Genomic DNA, 20,521 nt, shown 5'->3' with positions numbered 1-20,521 from the left:
TGAAATTTTTTTTTGAGACAAATTGATAACGAAAATTTAGTTTGACCAACTTTCCTCACACTGATACTGCTCTATTCATAAATGTTCCATAATAGTATTGTGGTAGAGTTGCAGGGCCAGAAAAGCAAATGCAAGGGATCTGTCCCAAATTGCTAATGTGATGTTGTTCCTCTCCAGCCAGTATTTCCGGGAATCCATTCTGAATGACATCAGGAAGGCTCGTACCCTCTACACAGGCAAAGAGCTTGCGGCAGAGCTGGCAAGGATTCGGCAGCGAGTGGATAATATTGAAGTTCTGTCTGCTGACATTGTAATAAACCTGCTGTTGTCCTATAGAGACATCCAGGTATGTATCCCATGCTCAAAGATCATCTAAAAATATATTAAATTTAATTATTAGTGGAATTTCTAGTGTATTTTGCACAGATTTGCTAAGAAACTCTGAGCAATAAAAGTAGCATGTTACAGTAGTAAACATTACTACAGTAGTAAACATTACTAAACATTACTACAGTAGTAAAAGTCCTTTACGGTATCTTCAGATTCTTTCCACTTTACTTTTAGTTACGTTGTTTTATAGCACGCCTTTATACTTCTATACGCTAGTGTGCCTTTACACTTCTGTACACATGTCAGCGTTACTATTTGATGAGCAGCATTTAGTGTCTCCTACTTAAAGGCTATGTTAGCATTCTGCTATTGATACGTATGTATTCTTACTGTGTATGTGCTTTGTCACCATGCTTATGATATTTCTCATGGCAACAGAACATGTTTATATACACTGCAGTTTCTCTGAGCGGAGCTAGTAATCACTCTACATTGTAATCCAATAGTTGCTTCTTAATCATCCTAAAGTGTTTTGTTTTTTTTTCTTTAACTGTGTCTCAAGCTTACTTTAAAGAGTTCTAGAACTCTTATGTGTTCAGCCCCTGAAGCAAAATTGAGTCATGAAATATATGTACTGAAATTTCCATAGATCTACATTTAAGTACAGGAGGCCAAATTGTGTTTCTATGCTAAATACTGTGTGTATTCTCATCTCTGAATGCCAAGCCATTTACAGGTTGAGACTGAGTATACTGAAATCCATATAACTTACAGCAAACTAAAAATTCATCATAGTATGAAATGCCAGGTCTGTAGCTCAACGAGGAGTTCATATAGGTATACTTTGGTACAGCCACTTAAAACTTCATTATTCCCTTCTTTTGGAAGGATTATGATTCCATTGTGAAACTGGTGAAAACCTTAGAAAAACTGCCTACTTTTGACTTGGCTTCCCACCACCACGTGAGATTTCATTATGCATTTGCACTGAACAGGTAAGACTCTACCCTTCCTTCTGCTGTTGACTAGTAAATCAGTACTCCAAACTTCACATATAGTTGGTAATCCTGGTTAAAGGTCTCTGCTGGAATCCTTTTACACAGGTATAGGGTTTTCACTGAAGTGATTTTGGGGACTCTGAGCTTCGTGTTCAATCTGAGCTTTGTTTTCCTTTCATATTGTCAAATTACATTCCTCTTCCTTTACCGTCTGGTTTTTCTTTCCATAGGTCTGCATCAATATTTGAGGTTTCTGTTTTAGTACCTAAATCTGAGCAAACAAATACTACCAATGTTTTACCTCTGTCAAGTACACTTAACGTTGCTGTTTGAATGGCAGTGTTGCAGCATTTGTGCTGGCTTAGACAAGCTCTTATTTAAGTCTGAGTTCTTCTGTTGTCAAGAGTCAGGAGGAAAGCTTTCATCAAGTGTTAATCAAAGGATTTTACCGTAATAGACAATTTTTCATGTTCTCTGAAAACATGCACAAAATGTACCACATGCAGCAACAACCACTGCTTTCTTGGCTTAAATGGGAGCGGTGTCCTGACTTTTCTATATATTTTCATATTTTGAAAAATGAAATTCTAGAATGCTGGCAATCAGGCAAGGCATTAAGAAAGGAATTTTTCAGAGGAAATGAGAGATGTTCTGCTCTCTTAGTATTGACACAGTGAAGATTGTGCTGTTGATATTTAGAAGAGCAGACCCAGTCTCAGCAGGCATTGAAATTCTCAGATACAGAAACTGTCTCACAGATAAAATTTGTGAGAGAAGCAGAAAGAATATTGTAATTCAGGTTTGCCAAGGAGGCTGAAAACTGCGTATCGTGTCAAAGTGATGTCAAAAATAACTCATAGGCAACTAGTTGAAAAGGTAAAGTCAGTTTTAAAACAGAAACAGGTTTCTAACATGTTTAGACCCCCAAGGTCACTGTTTTCTACAACAGTCACCTCTGAAAACAGGATTTGGCTAGTTGACTTGGGCACTAAAAATATTTTCTGTTGCAAAACTGCAGTATACTCTTTTCAGGCAGATCGTTACACTCCACTGGTTTTGTTGGGTCATCTTGCAGACCAGGAGGCATGTTTTTGAAGAGAAAACTGTAAGATGTAGCCTTTGAGGGTATCTGACATACAGAAGGTCTACATAGTATCTCCAAAGGAGTTCAGATCAGATTTCCCTGTCACCTTTTCAAATTGAATTTACAGTCTACAGTCAATGACAGCCATAAAAACATGTATGCCAAGAAGACATTATTTGGGGTAATTGTAACTTTCTCCATATCTGGAATACAGAGGATGTTTCCTGAACTAAAGCAGATCTGAAATACTCTGCATGTGTTAATATTTGCTGTGGAAGAAAATATTTATCTTGCTTCTAATCTAGGTCACTAGTACAGAAGGACAGAGCAGCTCAGTTAGGATTAGTCTGACCCGAATTAAGAAAGTATGTGAATGCACTGATGATGCTAGAGGAAGCAGAAAGAGAGGTAGGGACCTCTGTCTCTGGAGACCAGCAAAGTATAAGTGGCTCATAACACAAAACACTGCTGTGCCTTAATGTTCTCGTTGTCATTAAGTTCAGCTAGCTAGTGTTTTCATCTGGGTTAGTGCTAGTCAATACAAGATGTTGGAAGGATTATCCACCTGAAATTCCATTCTGACAATAGCCATTCTCTAATCAAAGTCAGCTGGCAAACATGAAGAAGCTGCAGTCTGCAGCTTTACTTGAGTGATCATAATGAGAAGATAAAACGAATCTAACCTTCCACAAATGGTCAAGTGATCATTTGGCAGGGAGTCCAGAATAGCATAGACTCGAAGAACTTGGTTATTTGCTTAGCTGAGAGCACTTGATTGCTCTGCCTGGGACTGGGAGCACTAGTGCATCTCAGACAAATGTACCAGTCTTGCTGTGCCACTCTGGAAGTACTTGAGGAGCCTACTGCAAGTCTGTAGTCTGAGTAGACTTCCCTCATTCCTTAGAACTCGACTAGTCTGAAGGTTGGGAAGGAAGGGTACTTGGTTTGATTTATTCTTATTAAGCTGACATCAATAGAGATTGGCCCAGCACGTGGATTTGCACTGTCTATTGTGTTTTGGTTTTGTTTTGTTTTTCCTCAGGAAAGGTGTTCATAATATCTGCTGAAGTGCTTTTGCTCTGTTTTCTTAATTATTTTTGTTGATACAAGTACTCGTTCTTCCTCTGTTACCTAGTTCAGCTTGACTTAAGCCTATTCTTCCGCATCACTTCCTTCCAGAACTGCGTTCATGAGCTCATATTGCTTAGAGTACACGTGCTTTGGCCTCTCATTTGACATTATCTCTGCCTGTGCAGACATGCATTTGATATGTTCCTGCAAAGGGAAGAAAATTCCATTATTGAATCTCTGATCAAGCAGTATGTGCTTTAAGATAACTGTGACTTTTGATTTTAACAGACTTTTTAAAAGCCTTTTCTCTATCAGATGAGAATCTGTCAGTAGATCTAAAAACATGTGCTTATATTCCCTCAATTCAAATGATAGTTACTCAAATTCTGCATGCAACTTGTCCAAAATAAAATAAATTAAAAAAAAAAAAAGCAAACAATAAACAAAAAACCCGTCCCCAAACCACAGAATAGTTTTTGCTGAGAAAGGAGTCATTTGCTTGTTCAGCACACAAATAGGTAAAAACAATTCTAAACTCTTGATACTGAATGATGTATGTATCCAAACTGAGTCACCAGGAAGTGTCTAATGCTTGCAGTTACGTGGTTTATTTGTATTAATTATTTTTGATAATACTACCTTATTGGCTTCACTTCTTAACCTTCTCTTATGGGGGAATTCAGTCTGTTTTGTACTTTTTTTTTTCTTTTGCTTCACATTCAAAATATATATTTAAAAATCATAAACACAAGAAGGAATCTTTTGCCTTTAAAGTATGAATTACTGTGAAATAAGGTTTAGATATGAAACCTGGGTTTATATCTTTACATTTTGTAAGAAAGTATTACTTTCTAAGGATTGCTCTTGAGGCTTGCTTCTGCTTTGAGGCTGTTGAGGCTTACTCTTGCTTTGCTCTTAGCTGATACTTCATGCGGGAGTAAACGTGCTTGGGAGGCTTTTATGAAGTAGTTTTTTTTAAGTGTTCATGGTTTAAAATAGTGTTTATAAAATAGCCCATTGCATCTAGGAGCACATTTTACATGGGTAAAACATATAAACAAACAAATATTATCAAATTCTAAATATATAATTTAGTATATATTCAAATATGGCCATGAAAACATATTTCTTGATAACTTCATTGTTTTTTATTGAAATACTTATTTTTAATAGGCGAAATCTGCCTGGAGACAGACAGAAAGCTCTAGAAATCATGATTCCTTTGGTAGAACAGGAGGATCAAGTAGCTTCAGATATGTACTGCCTGGTTGGTCGAATTTACAAGGACATGTTTTTGGAATCTGGATTCATAGATCTAGAATGCAGAGACAAAGGGACGTTCTGGTGAGTACTGTTTTCCTGGTCTATGTCCCTTTCTTAAGGCATTCCTTAAACAAAAATGTATATTCCTTAAACAAGAATGTATTTTCTTGATTTCTCTCAAATATGAAGTCTCTTCTTTACTGTCTCTTCTTTACTTCTTTACTTTTGGATGCAATGATCTTGAGGTCTCTTCCAACCTAGAAATTCTGTGATCCTGTGTGATTCTGTATTATTCTTACAAAACTGGGCCAGACAGTAATCAGACTTGAATCAATTGGTGTATCTGCAATCTGATAGATATTTACCAGGTGAGCTTAAAGGTGCTGAGGTATAAATCTGCACTGATGCTTAGGATGTACCATTTTGTCCTTTTTGGCTTCTTTGCTCATGAGAAATACGACTGCTCCAAAATCATTCTGGGAAAAGCTTTATTACCCCATCACCACAATTTAATATTTTCAAGTCACAGTGGACTGTAGTACCACCAAGAGTCTAAGAAGCACACATTAGATTAGACATTCTTATAATTTTAGAGGCAGGTACCATGTTATTGCTTTTGAAATGCACAAAAAATGCTGACTTAATGTGGAATAAGTTTTCTCTCTCTCTCTCTCTTTTTTTTTTTTTTTTTTTTTTTTAAGTATTCTTTCTCTCTTATTTTGTCCCTCAGGCTTTCAGTTCCCGAAAGACATGTTTGAAATGGCAGCCCCGGATGCCATCTTAGACTTTTGTCAGGATGAGTTGCTTTTCTCCATTACAGTTGTGCATATCCTGCACATTAGATCCTAGTTCTGTCCTCATCAGCTGCCTATTGAAGTAAATGCTTAGAATTGAAAGCTTGCTTCTCTCTTCCTCATTTATCACTTTTCAGTAATCTTTAGATTAGAACTGTCTTCAGTAAAAGATAATATATAATTATTTACCATTTATGGTCTCAGAATGCAAGTACAATTCCTAACTGTTGGTCATGCTTTACAATTTTGTAAAGCTTACTGAACTTCTAAGTGATGTCAAAATAACAGGAAAGCAACATATTATTTCCCTCCTTCCCATTTCATAACTTCGAAGAAAAATTGTGTTTTCTCTAAGACAAAGCTCATAAGCAACTTTTGAGATACTGTTTAAAAAAATATTTTGCTAAAGTCATGAATTAATGCAAAAAGAAAACTGTAGTAGCTGTGTATACAAATACTAGGCATTACCATGACCTAAATAGAATAAATAGATCTTAAATTTGCTGTTGTATATCTTGCTTTTTCCTCATTCTTACTTTTCATTTATCCGTTTAAGAACAGACTGAGATTTTCAAACATAATTAAGAAAGATTATATGTTTAATAGGGGTAATTACTTACTAGGATATTTCACGTAGCCATTTTAACATGCTTTTAATAGATACACATATCAGTCATGATGCTCATCTATTTGATAAGGTGCAATGATTGCATTCAGGCATAAAAGCTTGTGAAAGGACAGGAGGCTGGCAGCTCCTGCGGTGGGGTGGGGATGCTGACAAGTCAGCTCCTAAAAATAATCCCTGAAGTCTCTGGCAAGTAAGACCCAATGCAGACTGCTCAGTGGGGCTGCTGCCATAGGGCTAGGTGGTGTCAGTTAGGCTGGAATTTGGCTCATCTGGTACAGGTTCCAGTCACTTGCTTTTAGCTTGTACCTTGTAGGATGTTGGTTTGAAATTTAGTGCCAGACATACAGCAGCTTTTGGTGTGGCTAAAGAGTTGAGCCGTAACCCAACTGATGGCTCCTGGGGGGGAGCAGGGCTACTACAGGTGCTACAGCAGGGGCAGGAGGAAGGAGCACACGGGAACAAAGCCTCCATGGTAGTGTTAGTTTATGTTGAGATAAGGGTCCTTATCTCTGTTTTAGACAAATGAGGATGCAGGAGAAGTATAGTGAATTGTATAAGAAAAGAATTTGGCAGCAGATCCAAAGCATTGGTTTTGCATCAGCCTGTGATGTGAAGGTACTTCAGCCTATTAAAAAAAAAAAAAAAAAAAAAGGCAGTAAGTTTGCTTTTATGACAATTAAAAAGCAGAATAAAAGACATTTATATAAATATGAGACGAGAAATGAAAACTAATTATTAACTGTCACTTTCTTGTTGCTTACTGACAATGTAAATCAGACTCGCCAGTGCTGTCAAGTCTTTATTCAGAATTTCTTATTGCTACCTCTCTAATTTAGTGTCCACATTGCAACATTTTCCCAAATGTCAGCTTTCAATTTCTTGATGGCAATTTAATTGCATCAGCTAAGCCAACCTCTATAGGCAAATTTTTGAACCTGACTGCTTTTCCACAATGCTGCACAGGTGCTTCCAGTGATATTTAGAGTTTGACAAAGCACACCAATTGCACCTGCTGAATTTCAGTCAGTTCAGTGAACAGATATGATTTGAGTTATTTTGAAAGTGTGAACATTTTCATCTGTGCAAAATTATTACAGATTTTTTTATTTTTGTCTGTAAATTAGTGCTGTGCAAACTATGTGGATATAAGGCAGATTTGAGAATATCAGCACAGGATCACAACAAATGTAAAATCATGCTTTTGGTTATAAGATTTCAGGAGGCTTAAATAAGACTTCAGAGTTCTAAGATACCGGTATTTCTTGGTGCAAGTAGCATCTAGATAGCTAGGAAGATGAGTTTCATCTATGGGGAAGGGAGAAGCATCATGTCTATATTTGGTTCCTGATTGTTTTTTTCTTATGCATGTTGCAAAAATTATGTTAGAGGATGGTACTTGTCAGTCTAAGTATAAAGAAGCCAAGGACTGAGCATAATAAAGGAAATCAGTCTTATGATCCTATGAATTGGTTTCTTAGTCTGTGAGGGTCACAGCACATATTTTTTTGGGTGTATGGCTGTTTTCATTGCCTGTATATGACATGGCATAAATAAAGGCATTCTTTTTGTGGGGCTGTTCCATCAATTGCGTCTGCGAGCAGTGACTATTTTGTATGCTTAAGGTCATCTCTTTTTCTTTTGCCTGTATGATTAACATTGTTTATAGCACAAATGTTCCCACTTGATGTGCGTTAGAGGTACAAAACTTCACAATTTAAAAACAAAAGAGGTATGTATCTGTCCTAGAACTAGAGAAATTTGTGTAGTCATGCGAGAAATCAGGCATTTTGTGGCAAAATGAATAGGCGGAAGCATGGAGTCTCCTGTATTGAAACAAACAGTACTTATTTTCAGGGTTTTTTTCTTCTTTTGTGTCAATTATTCTGCCAATCTTTCTTCTCTTTCCTGATACTGCATGACAATTACAACATGAAAGCTCACTAGGGGAGAAAAGGGAGTCCAGTTTCCAAAGCTGTCCTGTCTCCAAACCAATTATGTCAGCCAACTGGTCTACTCTGACTGTATTTAGAATCAATGAGGGTCTTTCTGCTTCGTTGGTGGCTTTTTATTGTTTTGTTTTTTTTTTTTTTGTGATGGTATGTTCTTTTAGTGATCACAAATGTTTTGTATGTACTTTCTTACTCATTTTCTTGTAACTAACAGCAGAAGAGGAAAGGCAGATGATGAAAGAAAAGAAGTTATCTTCTCAGATCATTATGCCTTTTTTTAAAAGGAGTGCTAGACTCCTGTCTAATGATCAAGTTATTGGAGGTGGGCAGAGCTGTAGTATAGGAAGAGCATATATGTAGCAGATTGAAGAGGAACCTTTCTTGCAGTTTTGGAAAGCAGACCTTTAGAGCAGGGGAAAGAAAGATATATTTTTGGCCTATTAGGAACAAATATCATAATTTTGCTTTCATGTCAGAGTGTGGTCTGGAAGCCAAATCCTTAGGCTTTATGTATTTTTTTTCTTTCCTTCTTTATGTATTAATCTTAAAACATGCTTCACTTTCATAATCTATTTGTTTGCCCGGGTTTTTCTTCTCCTTTTGAATGTAGTTATAAATTTCATTCCTTTTATTATAATGCAGTTGTGTTAACTGCATCTTTTGTGCTCCCTACCTCACGTATGTTAGCTTTGTTTGCCTTCTTACAGAGGTGCATGTATAAAAACCAAATTAGGTTCATATTCTATAGAACAAGTTTAAAACACTATAGATTTCCTCTAGGATTTATATTGCTAGCATGGGGATTAAGTCTGCTCTGTTTATGTGACACCCCTGGACTTCTCTTAAGACAAGACTTGAGCTAGATGAATACCACTGCCATTCCTTCATTCTCTTGCTCACCTCCTCTTGAGAAGAACCAAATCTAGTGTAGTCCATGCCTTATGTGAATAGACTTATGAGGACAATGAGGACAGGGGATACAGCTAGTAAAGAATAAAACTTGGAGTAGCTGAAATCCTGGCTGAATGCAAAGTGTGTTTTTGTGGTTTTATGCTTATGCATTTTGATATGCATGTATGTCACTGGAGCAGATCAGTCTAAAGTTTCAAGTTACTAAAAATCCATATATTTAAGAGCAAATTAAAGAGCCTATTAATAAATAAAACTGTGAAATGGGTCTATCACAAGTTGATAATATTCTCTTTTAAACTTAGTGGAAGAATTGCAAATCTAGTAGGAGACTATAAATTTACTGCGGTGGGTGGCTGTAGTCTGTACTTGTGTGAAAGGAAAGAAGTGTGAGGAACAAGCAACAATCTCCTCAATAATAGACAAAAATCATGTGTGGAAAACAGTAAAATATTTTTCCTTCCATGGATTTTTGCTGTGTAAACTGAAGATAAGTACTTAAAGTACCTAAAAGTATAATTATGTACCTATTAGATTGCATTATTTAGAAAGTAAACTTGCATGTTTGTTTTTTCCAGGTTCAAGAAGGCATTTGAGTCAGAGCCAACATTGCAGTCAGGAATCAATTATGCAGTTCTCCTCCTGGCAGCTGGACATTGCTTTGATACTTCCTTTGAGCTTCGGAAAGTTGGTAATTATAGCTTGCAAATTCACAGTGAAATTGCTTTCTGGTGAAAGTATAACACCACCCACTGTCACAAGGGGAAAAAAAAATCTAATGGTTGTGTATGAAAGCTTTGATATTGAGTATGTGAACGTCTAAATTAGTCTCTCGCACCACCATTAATTCCACCTGATTGATGGTGTGCACTGTCACGAAGACCCGGTTCCAGACTGAAAGTCTACAGGTTACCAGAGCTCAGTGAAAACTGACTGTCCTTCTTTTCAGTGCTGTCTTTTTTTGTTAGCCAGAAGGAACAGTTGAAGGGAAAATCCAGTCCTAGGTAGCAGTCTTTAAAAATAAATAAATAAATGAATGAATAAATACAACAATAACAAAGAAAGCCACCTATGGAATGTTTGGAAATACAGATAAAGAGCCTATCCTTACAGTGGTGAAAATACACTTGACTTGATGTTGGGGTGGATTAAGAGGAGAAAGAATCATGTTTCTGCTCAGATGTTCTCTTGAGGTTTTCTGAACCTCTGTATTAAGGGGTCTGTCCTACTTGTGATTTTTGTTTGTGATTTTACTGTATTTGAGGAGAATGGAAAGTGTCAAGGAAGTCGTAAGAGAGAGCACTGAAAATTCTAATAGGTAGTAAAATATACTTTCTAACTGGCATTTGCCTCCATTAAATTATGTAATTCTTGACTTATTGCAAATTCTTTTTTTTAATCCTTCTGTTTCCCAAGCAGAAGGAAGCAATGTTCTTCATTCCACAGGATGTCTGTAATGAGCAACTGCACTTCTTTAGAAGTTAGGTGTGCAGTATATCTCTGGAAGTAAAGTTCTAGATAAAGAATTTTTTTGAGCATGGAGTTCAGAGATGGTTACTTCCATATAAATGATAGAAGTAGAATTTTATTTTTTTAAATGAAGCTACTTTAGATGTGATGGGCTGTGTAGAGTTGCCCCAAGCACCATATTTGCCCTTCTGTAAGTGGGTGAATTTTTGGGGGTCTTGGATAGAATGCTTTCGTCTCCTACACTGAAATTTGAATTCATGTCAGTGTAGGTGGTAAAATAATATATACATTTTGCTTTCTACATAATATTTGCAAATACTCACTCAACTGGCTTGATTTTAAATTACAGATGGTGTAGTGCGTCTGGACTATATTTATAATGTGGTTTAATTTGAATCCTTCCCTTTTAAAGAAAATTCAGTTGCACACAGACTATGGAAAACTAGATTTGGACAAGCTGATTAGCCAGATTTCATAAGTACGTTATTTGTAGGGATCAGATGTTTGGTGTCATCTTGTGAGTTTATCCAGTGTTTGCCCTACTGTTCGTGTGGAGAATGGTACAGAAGTTAAGGCTCCTTATTATTTAAGGTTCCATCCATGACTGATGACTGAGATTTAGAGGAGAAATATCTGGTAGGTGTTTGGAAGTGTTTATGTGTTGTTGTTTTTTAATGAGATGTTGGTGTGCCAGTCTCTCATGTAAATACTTAGGTGGTGTCTGCTGAAAACTCTTAAAGCAGACAAATCCCTCCTGTGATCATAGAATCATATAAGAGTAATAGATTATAGAATGGTTTGGGTTAGAAGGGACCTTAAAAATCATCTAATTCCACCCACCATGGGCAGGGACACCTTCCACTAGGCCTTACCACCTTACTTCCACTTACTTCCACTAGGTCTTACACCTTACCACCCTCACAGTAAATAATGTCTTCCTAATATATAATCTAAACCTACCCTCTTGTGGTTTGAAGCTGTTACCCCTTGTCCTATCACTACAATCCCTAGTAAAAGATTCCCTCTCCATCTTTCTTACAACACCCTCTTCAGGTGCTGTAAGGGATCTGCTAGTGTCTAATATTTATTATTTTGTTATAGGAAATATTGTCAAAATACTATAAGCTTCATCTAGCTGTGCTGAAAGAAAATTTCAAATACATCTATAATATAGACCCTGTGTGTATCATTGGTCATTGAGTTCTTGGTGTTAAGACTGTGGTCCACGTTGATATAATGAGGTTTGTCAGTTGACTTGAGTTGTCTTTGCCTTGGACTAGTGTTAACGTTTTTAAACAAAAGTAAGCAAAATCAAGGGTTTAGTGCAATTTATTTTCTGTCCAAAGGATCTGTAATGCCTACATGTATGTTATTTTTCTGATGGTCACTTTCTTGTCTTGATCTATGTGTGTAAGACCATTCGCTAGTAGCAGTTAGATCTTTCTGGCAGTGTTTTCAGCTTGGTGTCCACCTGTAGCATTATTATAGCACATAAAAGTTACAGGAAGGCTGTCTTCTGGAGGGAGATAAGGAGGTGAGTAAGAGCAAGCCAATTGAAGTTCAGTCCAGGTTCCAGTGGAAATTATATGGGTAGGTTGGGAAAGGCTAAGGAAAGATATTGCCCTTCACAGCACTTCAGAGGGTGTATGAGGCTGTAATTAGAAAATTCACATCTGGTTACAGTGCCAATAATTTAGTAAATCCAGTAAAACTAAGGATAACTCCAGTAACCAAGAGGCTTTTTATCCATTTGCATCAGATCAAAAAATTGCCTTCTAAAAGTTCCTTCCTATACTTGCCAGAATAATAATTCAAAATGCAATGATCAACTAAAGCATTAATATTGTATATTAGTATATTTTCTGGACACTGCTGTTTTCTTAACCGTATAAAATTGCAGAAATTTGAGACAAAAACTTAAACACAGTGCTTTGCATTGGCAGTAATGATCTGTGCAGACTGTAACTTTGATACACAAAGGATCCAGCAATATGAATTGTTCTGTCAATATTTGAGCAAGAAAAGCAGTTTGTTTATGAAGCCTTCATAGTAATGTTTAACTGGTAGTATCTTGTTACTGTGTATTATTTTCTTTCCAGCTATGGGTGTATTCATGGCATTAATGGCTTCTGTATTTTTGCTCATTTTTAAGGCAAAAAAGTATCTGCGATAAAACGTGCTGGAATTCAGCTGATGCTTTTTTTTGTTGTTGGTTTTGCTACTGTGAATGTGAAGTTTATCAAAAAAGGAGAGAATGTCTTGACTTTGCTTGGATGTTCTTACTCTCTCAAACTTTCAAAGACAAGATCAAAATAAGTCAGAGAAATTATAAGAGAAGGCTATAAACTTGGAATTCCATGTTTTCTCCTCAGGAATAAATGAACTTATTTCCCTAAGAAGCAAACAAGTAATGCTTTTAATTACACTGAAGTATTACTTTGTTCTGTATGTTACTCAGGCATGACAACTTGTTAGCAAAGGAGCACAAAGGGAAATACAGGCATGAAATAGACTATAGACCTCTTGTATTCAAAGTGTAAAACTGTATCCGTTCATTGTCTGGGGTTGAGAACATAAACATACAAACAACAGCAGAAAACCAAATAGATTTTGTTGTCTGAAATCTAGTTAACGTAACAATATCTATTTTGGTGAGATTTATTGCTGCTTCTAGAATGAAATTTAGTCTGCTAGCTGCTTAAAGAAAGTTAAGGGGAAAAAATATAGATCAACAGTTGCATTGAAACTTGTTGAGAATACTCAACTCTGAATATCAAGGACAATGGCAGGTGATGTGGGAGGGAAACTGAGTTGAGTAGTGTGGGAAAAGTGAGTAAGTGGGCTACTGTGATGAAGAGGCTTGTCTAACAAGCTGGAAATTATTTTGTTTGCAGGGGATGGTGTAGCCTGTCTCATGTTGGCTATAAATATGCAGTAGCTAATGTGATCTAAAAATCATCCTGAAGACTACAGGGAAACTTGTAGCTTTCAGAAAACGTAGCAAGTCAAAGTAAGACCTGAGGCTCTCCATAATCTTGAGTTGCTGAGGGACTTATGAATATTAATAGATGTCTTTCATTGGGGTAGGACTTGCGGCAATTAAAAGAACATCACTGCTGGAAGAAGGCCAGTGGATCATCTGTTCCTTCTGCATGGGACCTTGTCTATAAAGGTAAGTTTGGGGCTTGGGGCTTGTAAGTCAAAAAAAAAAAAAAAAATCACAAACAACAACAGCAGAAAAAAACGTAATAGGTGCCTTATTCAGCATCTGTTAAGTTTTTACAGCTATGTTGTGTAGCCTAAGGCCCCAATTTACCTTTACAGATGAGGTCCATGCAAGAACATAGGTAATCTGACTGTGGCCTTGTCCTGACAGTGATGTCTTAAATTTCCTTTCTTGAGATGTCTTTAGGAAGAGGGGGAGGGGAAATAAAAATCTTCTACCGCTTAGGGTGTTCGGAAGGCATATGATGTTAACTGGTAAGTATATTTTCCATCTTATTTCGTTTGAAATGGAGAGGCTGCAGTAACTTAAGCAATGAATAGATTTCATTAGATTTCAAATAGATTTCAAATCATGGAAATGGTTTGTACAAAGTACATTAATACATTCCTGTGACCTATTATTTTTTTTACTACAGGGGTAAAGATCAGCAGCCTGCTTGGTAAAAAGGGGAGCCTGGAGAAACTGCAGAGCTATTGGGAAGTAGGATCTTTCTTGGGGGCCAGTATGTTGGCTAATGACCACATAAGAGTGATCCAGGCTTCAGAAAAGCTGTTTAAGCTAAAGGCACCAGCATGGTAAGGTGATAAGTAAGATCATGTACATTGCTGTATTTTAAAACATTGGACTCCTTCAGCTATCACAGTCAGCATTGTATTTACCTGACAGATTTTGTTAGTCTGTGTGGAGTTTCTTTGCACTTTACATAGATGGGGAACTCTTCCTCTTTTCCCTTCACTCATGGATAGATATGATATGGCTCTATTTTGGTGGCCGAGAAGGACAGATTCACCATTGGCCTGGTGGTAGGGGTTTGTGGGTTTGGTCATAATTATCTGAATATTTCTGGGAGTGCAGACAGCTTGGCTAAAGTGGAATGGATGTACCTTGGAATACTTTGATGGTTACTGCAGATATCAGCTACTTTAAGAACTTGAATACGGGTGAGCTATCTGGTGCAAGTTGATCTGATTATAATTGAGAAGAATGAAGATTAAAGTGCAGCTATAGGAAAGGTTATTTGCAAATAATGGAAAGGTTATATATCTAGAGGTTAAACAACAACCCTGTAGACTTAATTTCTGTTATGCAGAGGCCAAAAGATGTGTTCTAACTGCAGTGCAGGCTCCTGACACCTGTTCTGCTTTGGATGTGAGCAGCAAGTAGGGACCAGATGCTTACTCAAAGACTTCAGGCCTGTTAGCTGGGCAGAACCAAGATTTCTTTCTGACTCAAGTTGTCACTGTACCAATCAAGGTTTTGTGTATTGCAGCTTTATGTGTTTTTGCCCTTTATACAAAGGTAGGAAAGTCTGTCTCCAGAAGCTGATCAGAGGGGAATCTATTTATGCTAAGACATGGAAATCCTGAACTTACTGATATAACATAAGAAACAGTTGAAATGGAGAACTCTGACTTTTCTGACCAAATACGTTGTTATAAACTGTTCAGAGCATGCTTATATGCAACACTTCCCATTTTTACTATGTGCATGTTGTACTGAGGAGCTGGATAGCACTCTAGGAATCTCCTGGTAGAGTTTTCTGGAGTTTATGAATGCCTGTTTGTCAGGATTTTATGTACCCAGTGCCTTTGGGATTTAAGCCTGTGGATTAAACTCTGAAAAAAACAGCATGCTCATTTGTGCTTCAGAAAATTTCTCCTGTGAGCAATTCTTTCTCAGTCTGTTGCCTGCTGTTCAGTAGAGTGCCCCAGTGCAAAGGGAAGTAAATACAGTACCTTATGCAAGATATCCACACAATCTAAGAGGGAGAATTGGATAACGTATAGGTATGGAACTGCTCCCAAGAGGCCCTCTGAATATGCATTATATCTCTTTGTATATAGCTTGTAAATAAGCTTTCCATGAATAGTCTAACAGCAATAAGGTGATAGCTATGATAAATCCTCGTTAGGCATATATATCTCATTTCAGTTGTTTTCATTAAAAAAAAATTGCCCGAGGCTGTTTGCAACGTTTTTCAAAAATGCCAGAAGAAAACAACATGATGAGGAGCCCCACAAACTAACCCTGTGAAGGAGAATATTGGAGAGAGGGATGAGCTGCACTCGAGAGACATTCAGCGCTGCTGTTGTCCTTTCCCCAGTAATTCCAAAAAGGCTGCTTAGCATAATTGTTGTTGTCTTCATAGGGTAATCAATTCCAGAAGTGCCGTGCCTCAAAAATCTGAGTTAGACAACTGCCAGCGCAGATGCTATACAGAAAACAGAATAGTATAGAAAGTTGAACTAGTGCACTATTTTTTTGTGCTATCATTTGAGGTTGGTTTACTATCTTTATATACTATTTACATATTATTACATTATATTTTATATACTTTTATATACTAGACTATAATTTGAGGTTGATCTACTATAGCAACAAGTTGGACACGGGAACAGTTTGGTCCATAGGCAGAGGATTTAGCTATTTCAGGAAGCTTTTATGGTTTAGGATAGGAGGCAGTATAAACAACCAGGAATACATGCAGGAAGCATTATTCCCAGAACTCATCTGTATTTCAGATTAATAATGGAGCTGCTGTGTTTCCAGCTCTAAATGAGGAACTGCTACTATTGAAAGCGGTCCTAGAGAACCGAAATTGTACTGACTGCCTTGGTGTTGCAGTGGTGGGTGCTTCAGTTATAACTAAGGGTAGACATTACTATTTACAAACTGTATTTTATTTATTGTGTATGCTTGAATGATCACAGGTACCTGAAGTCTATCGTAGAGACTATTTTGATATATCAGCATTTTAAGAAACTGAATCCTGAGCAACATACGGCCAAACAGGAACTCGTGGACTTCTGGATGGACTTCCTTGTTGAAGCCACAAAGACAGATGTGACTGTAGTTAGATTTCCAGTAAGTGTGGTTTTTGTTTGTTTTTAATTGTGACACGAAGGAAATGAATACAAAACACTGCTTGTTTGCAGGTTCCCAGACAATAAACTGCTTGTCCAGAAGAAATGCATTTGGCCTGCATATTAGACTGTCTTAATTGATTTCACATGGCTACAATGGGATTGCACAGTGTGTTCCAATAAAGTACTGAGAGTCAAAATATTTAGTGTTTGCTACCAATGGTATGCTTCTAAAACAAAACTTTGTAACATATTCCAGGTGATACTATATTGAGGTACATTTTGAAGAAAAGGCATTTAATTCCAGTCTCTCTCTGACTCAACAGGCTTTGCATAGCCTGTTGCCAACCAAGTGTGTACTGTTAGAGCTTAAAAATCTATTAGAGGTAAAAATCAGACCAAACAGACAAATCTTTTTTTCAGCTACCAAACAACGTATTTCAATAATGCTACACTACAATTTGTGTATATTTCTGATTTCTTCCACAAATACTCTGCTGAAATATTGTTATTAGATACCTTAGTGTTATACAATGTGCTGTAAAAAGTTCTTTGCCTCTATATGTTAATGATCTACAATGAGAAAATAATATCTTGGATATTCCTTTTAACTAACTATTGGCAAATACAGCTTTTTGTTTTAAAAAGTTGCTATTACCCACCAAGATACTTGAAGTAGTACATACTTGTTTTGCACAGTTCTTCTGGCTTCAGGTTGTAAATGGGATGATAAGTGATAAGGAAGAACATAGTGTTGAACAGCAATGGACTGAGACAGTGAAATGAAAGCAACATGGAACTCTCTAGGGAGTCTCTTTCTGCTTCTCTGAGGAGAAAGAACCTAAAGTTTTGCAGAAAAACAAAATATTCTGAATCCTCTCTTTTTAAAAAGAACACAGCCCAGTCTTATGATTTTGATGACAAAATGTCACAACTAGATACTTAAAATAAAAATAGCCTCTGACTTATAGAATTGTCCAAGACAAATAATTTCTTTTCTTATCAAAAGACAAAATACTCATAGTAATAGCAAGAGCCAAAAGACACACTCAATGAATATAGAGCTTGATTGTATTTGAAAACCTGCACAGGAAACTGTTCTGGTGTTGCTGACAGACATATGTCATCTCTTGTAATAAATAAATAAAAATATTCATGCCTATTCAAAAGCAAAACCATACCATGCAACAAGTCAGCAAAACGAAACATAGTAACTTCTTTACGCTTACAAATAACTATGTTTGCAAAAATAAAATAATCTTTTAGAAAGTCTCAGAGCTTAAACTCAAGGATTTGGGGCATTGGTAGTCACTTAGCTGGCAGTTGGTCTCCTAGCTGGTAGCATTGGTGTTGTAATTCTCTTTGCAGCAATTAGAGGAAGAAGTGATGTGGCTTGTACAGCAAGTAGGCTGTAGCCTACTGACCCCCCCTTCATGATACGGTCTAAACCAGATTTTAAAAACTCTGTCTCGAGATGCAGATAGATACATTTGAAATTCCACTGGATATCCATTTACAGAATTAAATGCCTCAGTGCCTTTCAAAATTTGGCCTTGTGCTTCTTTCAATTTGTCCATGTGCTCATTGACTCTCTAGGAGCTGCTGGGACTTAGATATGACTGATGGCTCTTTCCAATCATTCATTACTTTCTAAAGCAATTCTCTGAACTCCCAAGATCAGTTTGGTGGAAGATAGAGTAGCATCTTGAATTAATATAATTAATATAACTTCTCATTATTCAGAATGAGAATACCTTCCACACAGGCACTATAGATGTGTCATTTTAGACATCAGATTTTTACCTCTGAAAATCTGAAATAAATACATAAACGGTTTTAATAAGAAACCATGCTTCTTCAAATAGCTGAGCTTTGCTGACATTTTCCTTTAAAGGGCATAGATCTGAAAGCAATTCTAGCAGATCATTATTGAAGTAGCAGATTGGATTCATTTACCAAGTGGCTATGCTAGACTCAATCTTGATGCATTGTATCCCATCTCTTTTACATTATGTTTCTAGTTTTAGTTTTATTCTAGGAGGTTTTCTATAATCTTTTGCTGTCAGCCTCTTGCAGTGATGCTCGTTGCTTATGAGAAAATCGTTTAATCTTGCTACTGTGATTCACAGTGGTCTAAATCAAAAGCAGTTCATTCTGACTGTAGACTAATGTGTGTTTTCCAATTTACCCAAATGTGCTTGTACCAAAGATAATTAAGGTACAGCCTGAATCTTGTCTACATGGGAGATACGTTCTCGAATGGCATTGCAATGGAAGGACTTGTGACAGAAGCTTTTCCAAATCTGATGGCTGTCAGAGAACTCATTTGGAAAATTACACGTCACTCATAGCATGTATCTTAATTAAAAAATTGGCATTTTTATCTTAATTTAGTGTGAGCCACACTAAACTAGCCCAGTACCTAAAACTCATTCATCTTGTTTCCCCTGTTTTTCTTGCTCTAGGATGACTACAAAAATAGTTTTAAAGGACTTTAATACTTCACAAATTTTACATGTTTGATACTAACTCTTGCATTTTATTTTTTACAAGGTTTTAATATTGGAACCAACAAAAATCTATCAACCCTCATATCTCTCCATCAATAGTGAAGCTGAGGAGAAGACAGTGTCTATCTGGCATGTGCTGCCTGATGACAAGGTACCATGATGTTGTCTGCAGTTGTAACTTTTTTCCACAATTTAAAAGTATGCATGGAATATAAGGCATATAACGCAAAAAATTGTATATGTTAACTTCTGTAAAGGAGAGGGTGACTTAGCAACATAGATGAAAATAATGTGCACATACATTGACAGGTGTTTTTTCTTTTAAGTTTGTGCTGTTGCTTACTGGATCTTTGGTCTCCAGATCTTCAGTCTCCACTATCTTTAAAACTATTTGCATCTTTCAGATTATTTATAACCAGTATAATATCAACAGATCTGATACTTAAAACTTCATAAATAACTTGCAATATACCGTCATTATGCAGATGAATCCATTGATGATAACTTCTTTCTCCAAGAGATAGTGCTTCTCCTTATTGGCTCCCTCTGTGCTGGACCTCATTCTCACCAAAATTCAACAAGGCCAAGTGCAAGGTCCTGCATCTGGGACAGGGCAGTCCCAAGCACAAATGCAGGCAGGGCAGAGAATGAGTTGAAAGAAGCTCTGATGAGAAAGACGTGGAGGTGTTGGTTGATGCGGTGCTCAATGTGAGCTGGTAATGTGCACTTGTAGCCAGAAAGCCAACCGTATCCTGGGCTACATCAAAAGCAATGTGGCCAGCAGAGTGAGGGAGATGATTCTTCCCCTTTACTCTGCTCTTGTGAGTCCCCACCTGGAGCACTGTGTTCTGCTCTGGGGCCCCCAGCACAAGATACAGCATGATACGTGCTTATATACCTTATACACATTTTGTATAATGAACTTCCCTTAGTATTGCTTTTCAGCTGTGGTCAATATTCCTTTAATGTGAACATAATAAAGGCTCATGTCTTAAAATAGCAGGGGAATCAATCAAGATGCAAAGAAATATTTGGCAGAAGGATAGATAGACATTCAGAAAGTATAGAAATTGGAAATTCAGGGAATTCCTTAAGTCAAGGTGTGAGATAGCCAGATATATTTAGAAAGCAGTTTAGAAACTCTGGAGATGTAAAGAGAGAGGAAGCAGTGAATGGTTATTACCTTCTGGGTTGCTTAGGAAGCAAAATCTTGGTAAGAGTGAAGATGGGGAGGACATCTTAGAACGCCAGAGAAAGAAGGGATCATGGAAACATGGAAGGGTTACATGAATAACGAATCAAGGCTGAGTCAGCTGGAGTCAGAACATGAGATATAAGTGCTTCCTAAGAAATAGCACTGGTCATTCTTCGGTGGCAGCATTTTGATTGCTTGCAAGGCAGGACAGTGAAGACCTACTTTCCAGG

General features: G+C 37.0%; 1 protein-coding gene across 1 annotated transcript in view; it reads left to right on the top strand.

Annotated features, from left to right (window-relative positions):
- MAP3K5 (mitogen-activated protein kinase kinase kinase 5) overlaps window positions 1-20,521 on the top strand; it is a 99,141-nt gene that overhangs the window by 40,621 nt on the left and 37,999 nt on the right. The window contains exons 5-11 of the mRNA XM_032183859.1: window positions 178-346; window positions 1,219-1,325; window positions 4,657-4,827; window positions 9,605-9,717; window positions 14,138-14,297; window positions 16,434-16,587; window positions 19,140-19,247. Coding sequence (XP_032039750.1) covers window positions 178-346; window positions 1,219-1,325; window positions 4,657-4,827; window positions 9,605-9,717; window positions 14,138-14,297; window positions 16,434-16,587; window positions 19,140-19,247 — 982 coding nt within the window. The remainder of the gene's footprint in view (window positions 1-177; window positions 347-1,218; window positions 1,326-4,656; window positions 4,828-9,604; window positions 9,718-14,137; window positions 14,298-16,433; window positions 16,588-19,139; window positions 19,248-20,521) is intronic.

The sequence above is a fragment of the Aythya fuligula genome, chromosome 3 (genome assembly GCF_009819795.1).
Source record: "Aythya fuligula isolate bAytFul2 chromosome 3, bAytFul2.pri, whole genome shotgun sequence".
Taxonomy (NCBI): Eukaryota; Metazoa; Chordata; class Aves; order Anseriformes; family Anatidae; genus Aythya; species Aythya fuligula.
The sequence above is the reverse complement of the archived record's forward strand: the minus strand, read 5'-3'. Positions and strand labels throughout refer to the sequence as shown.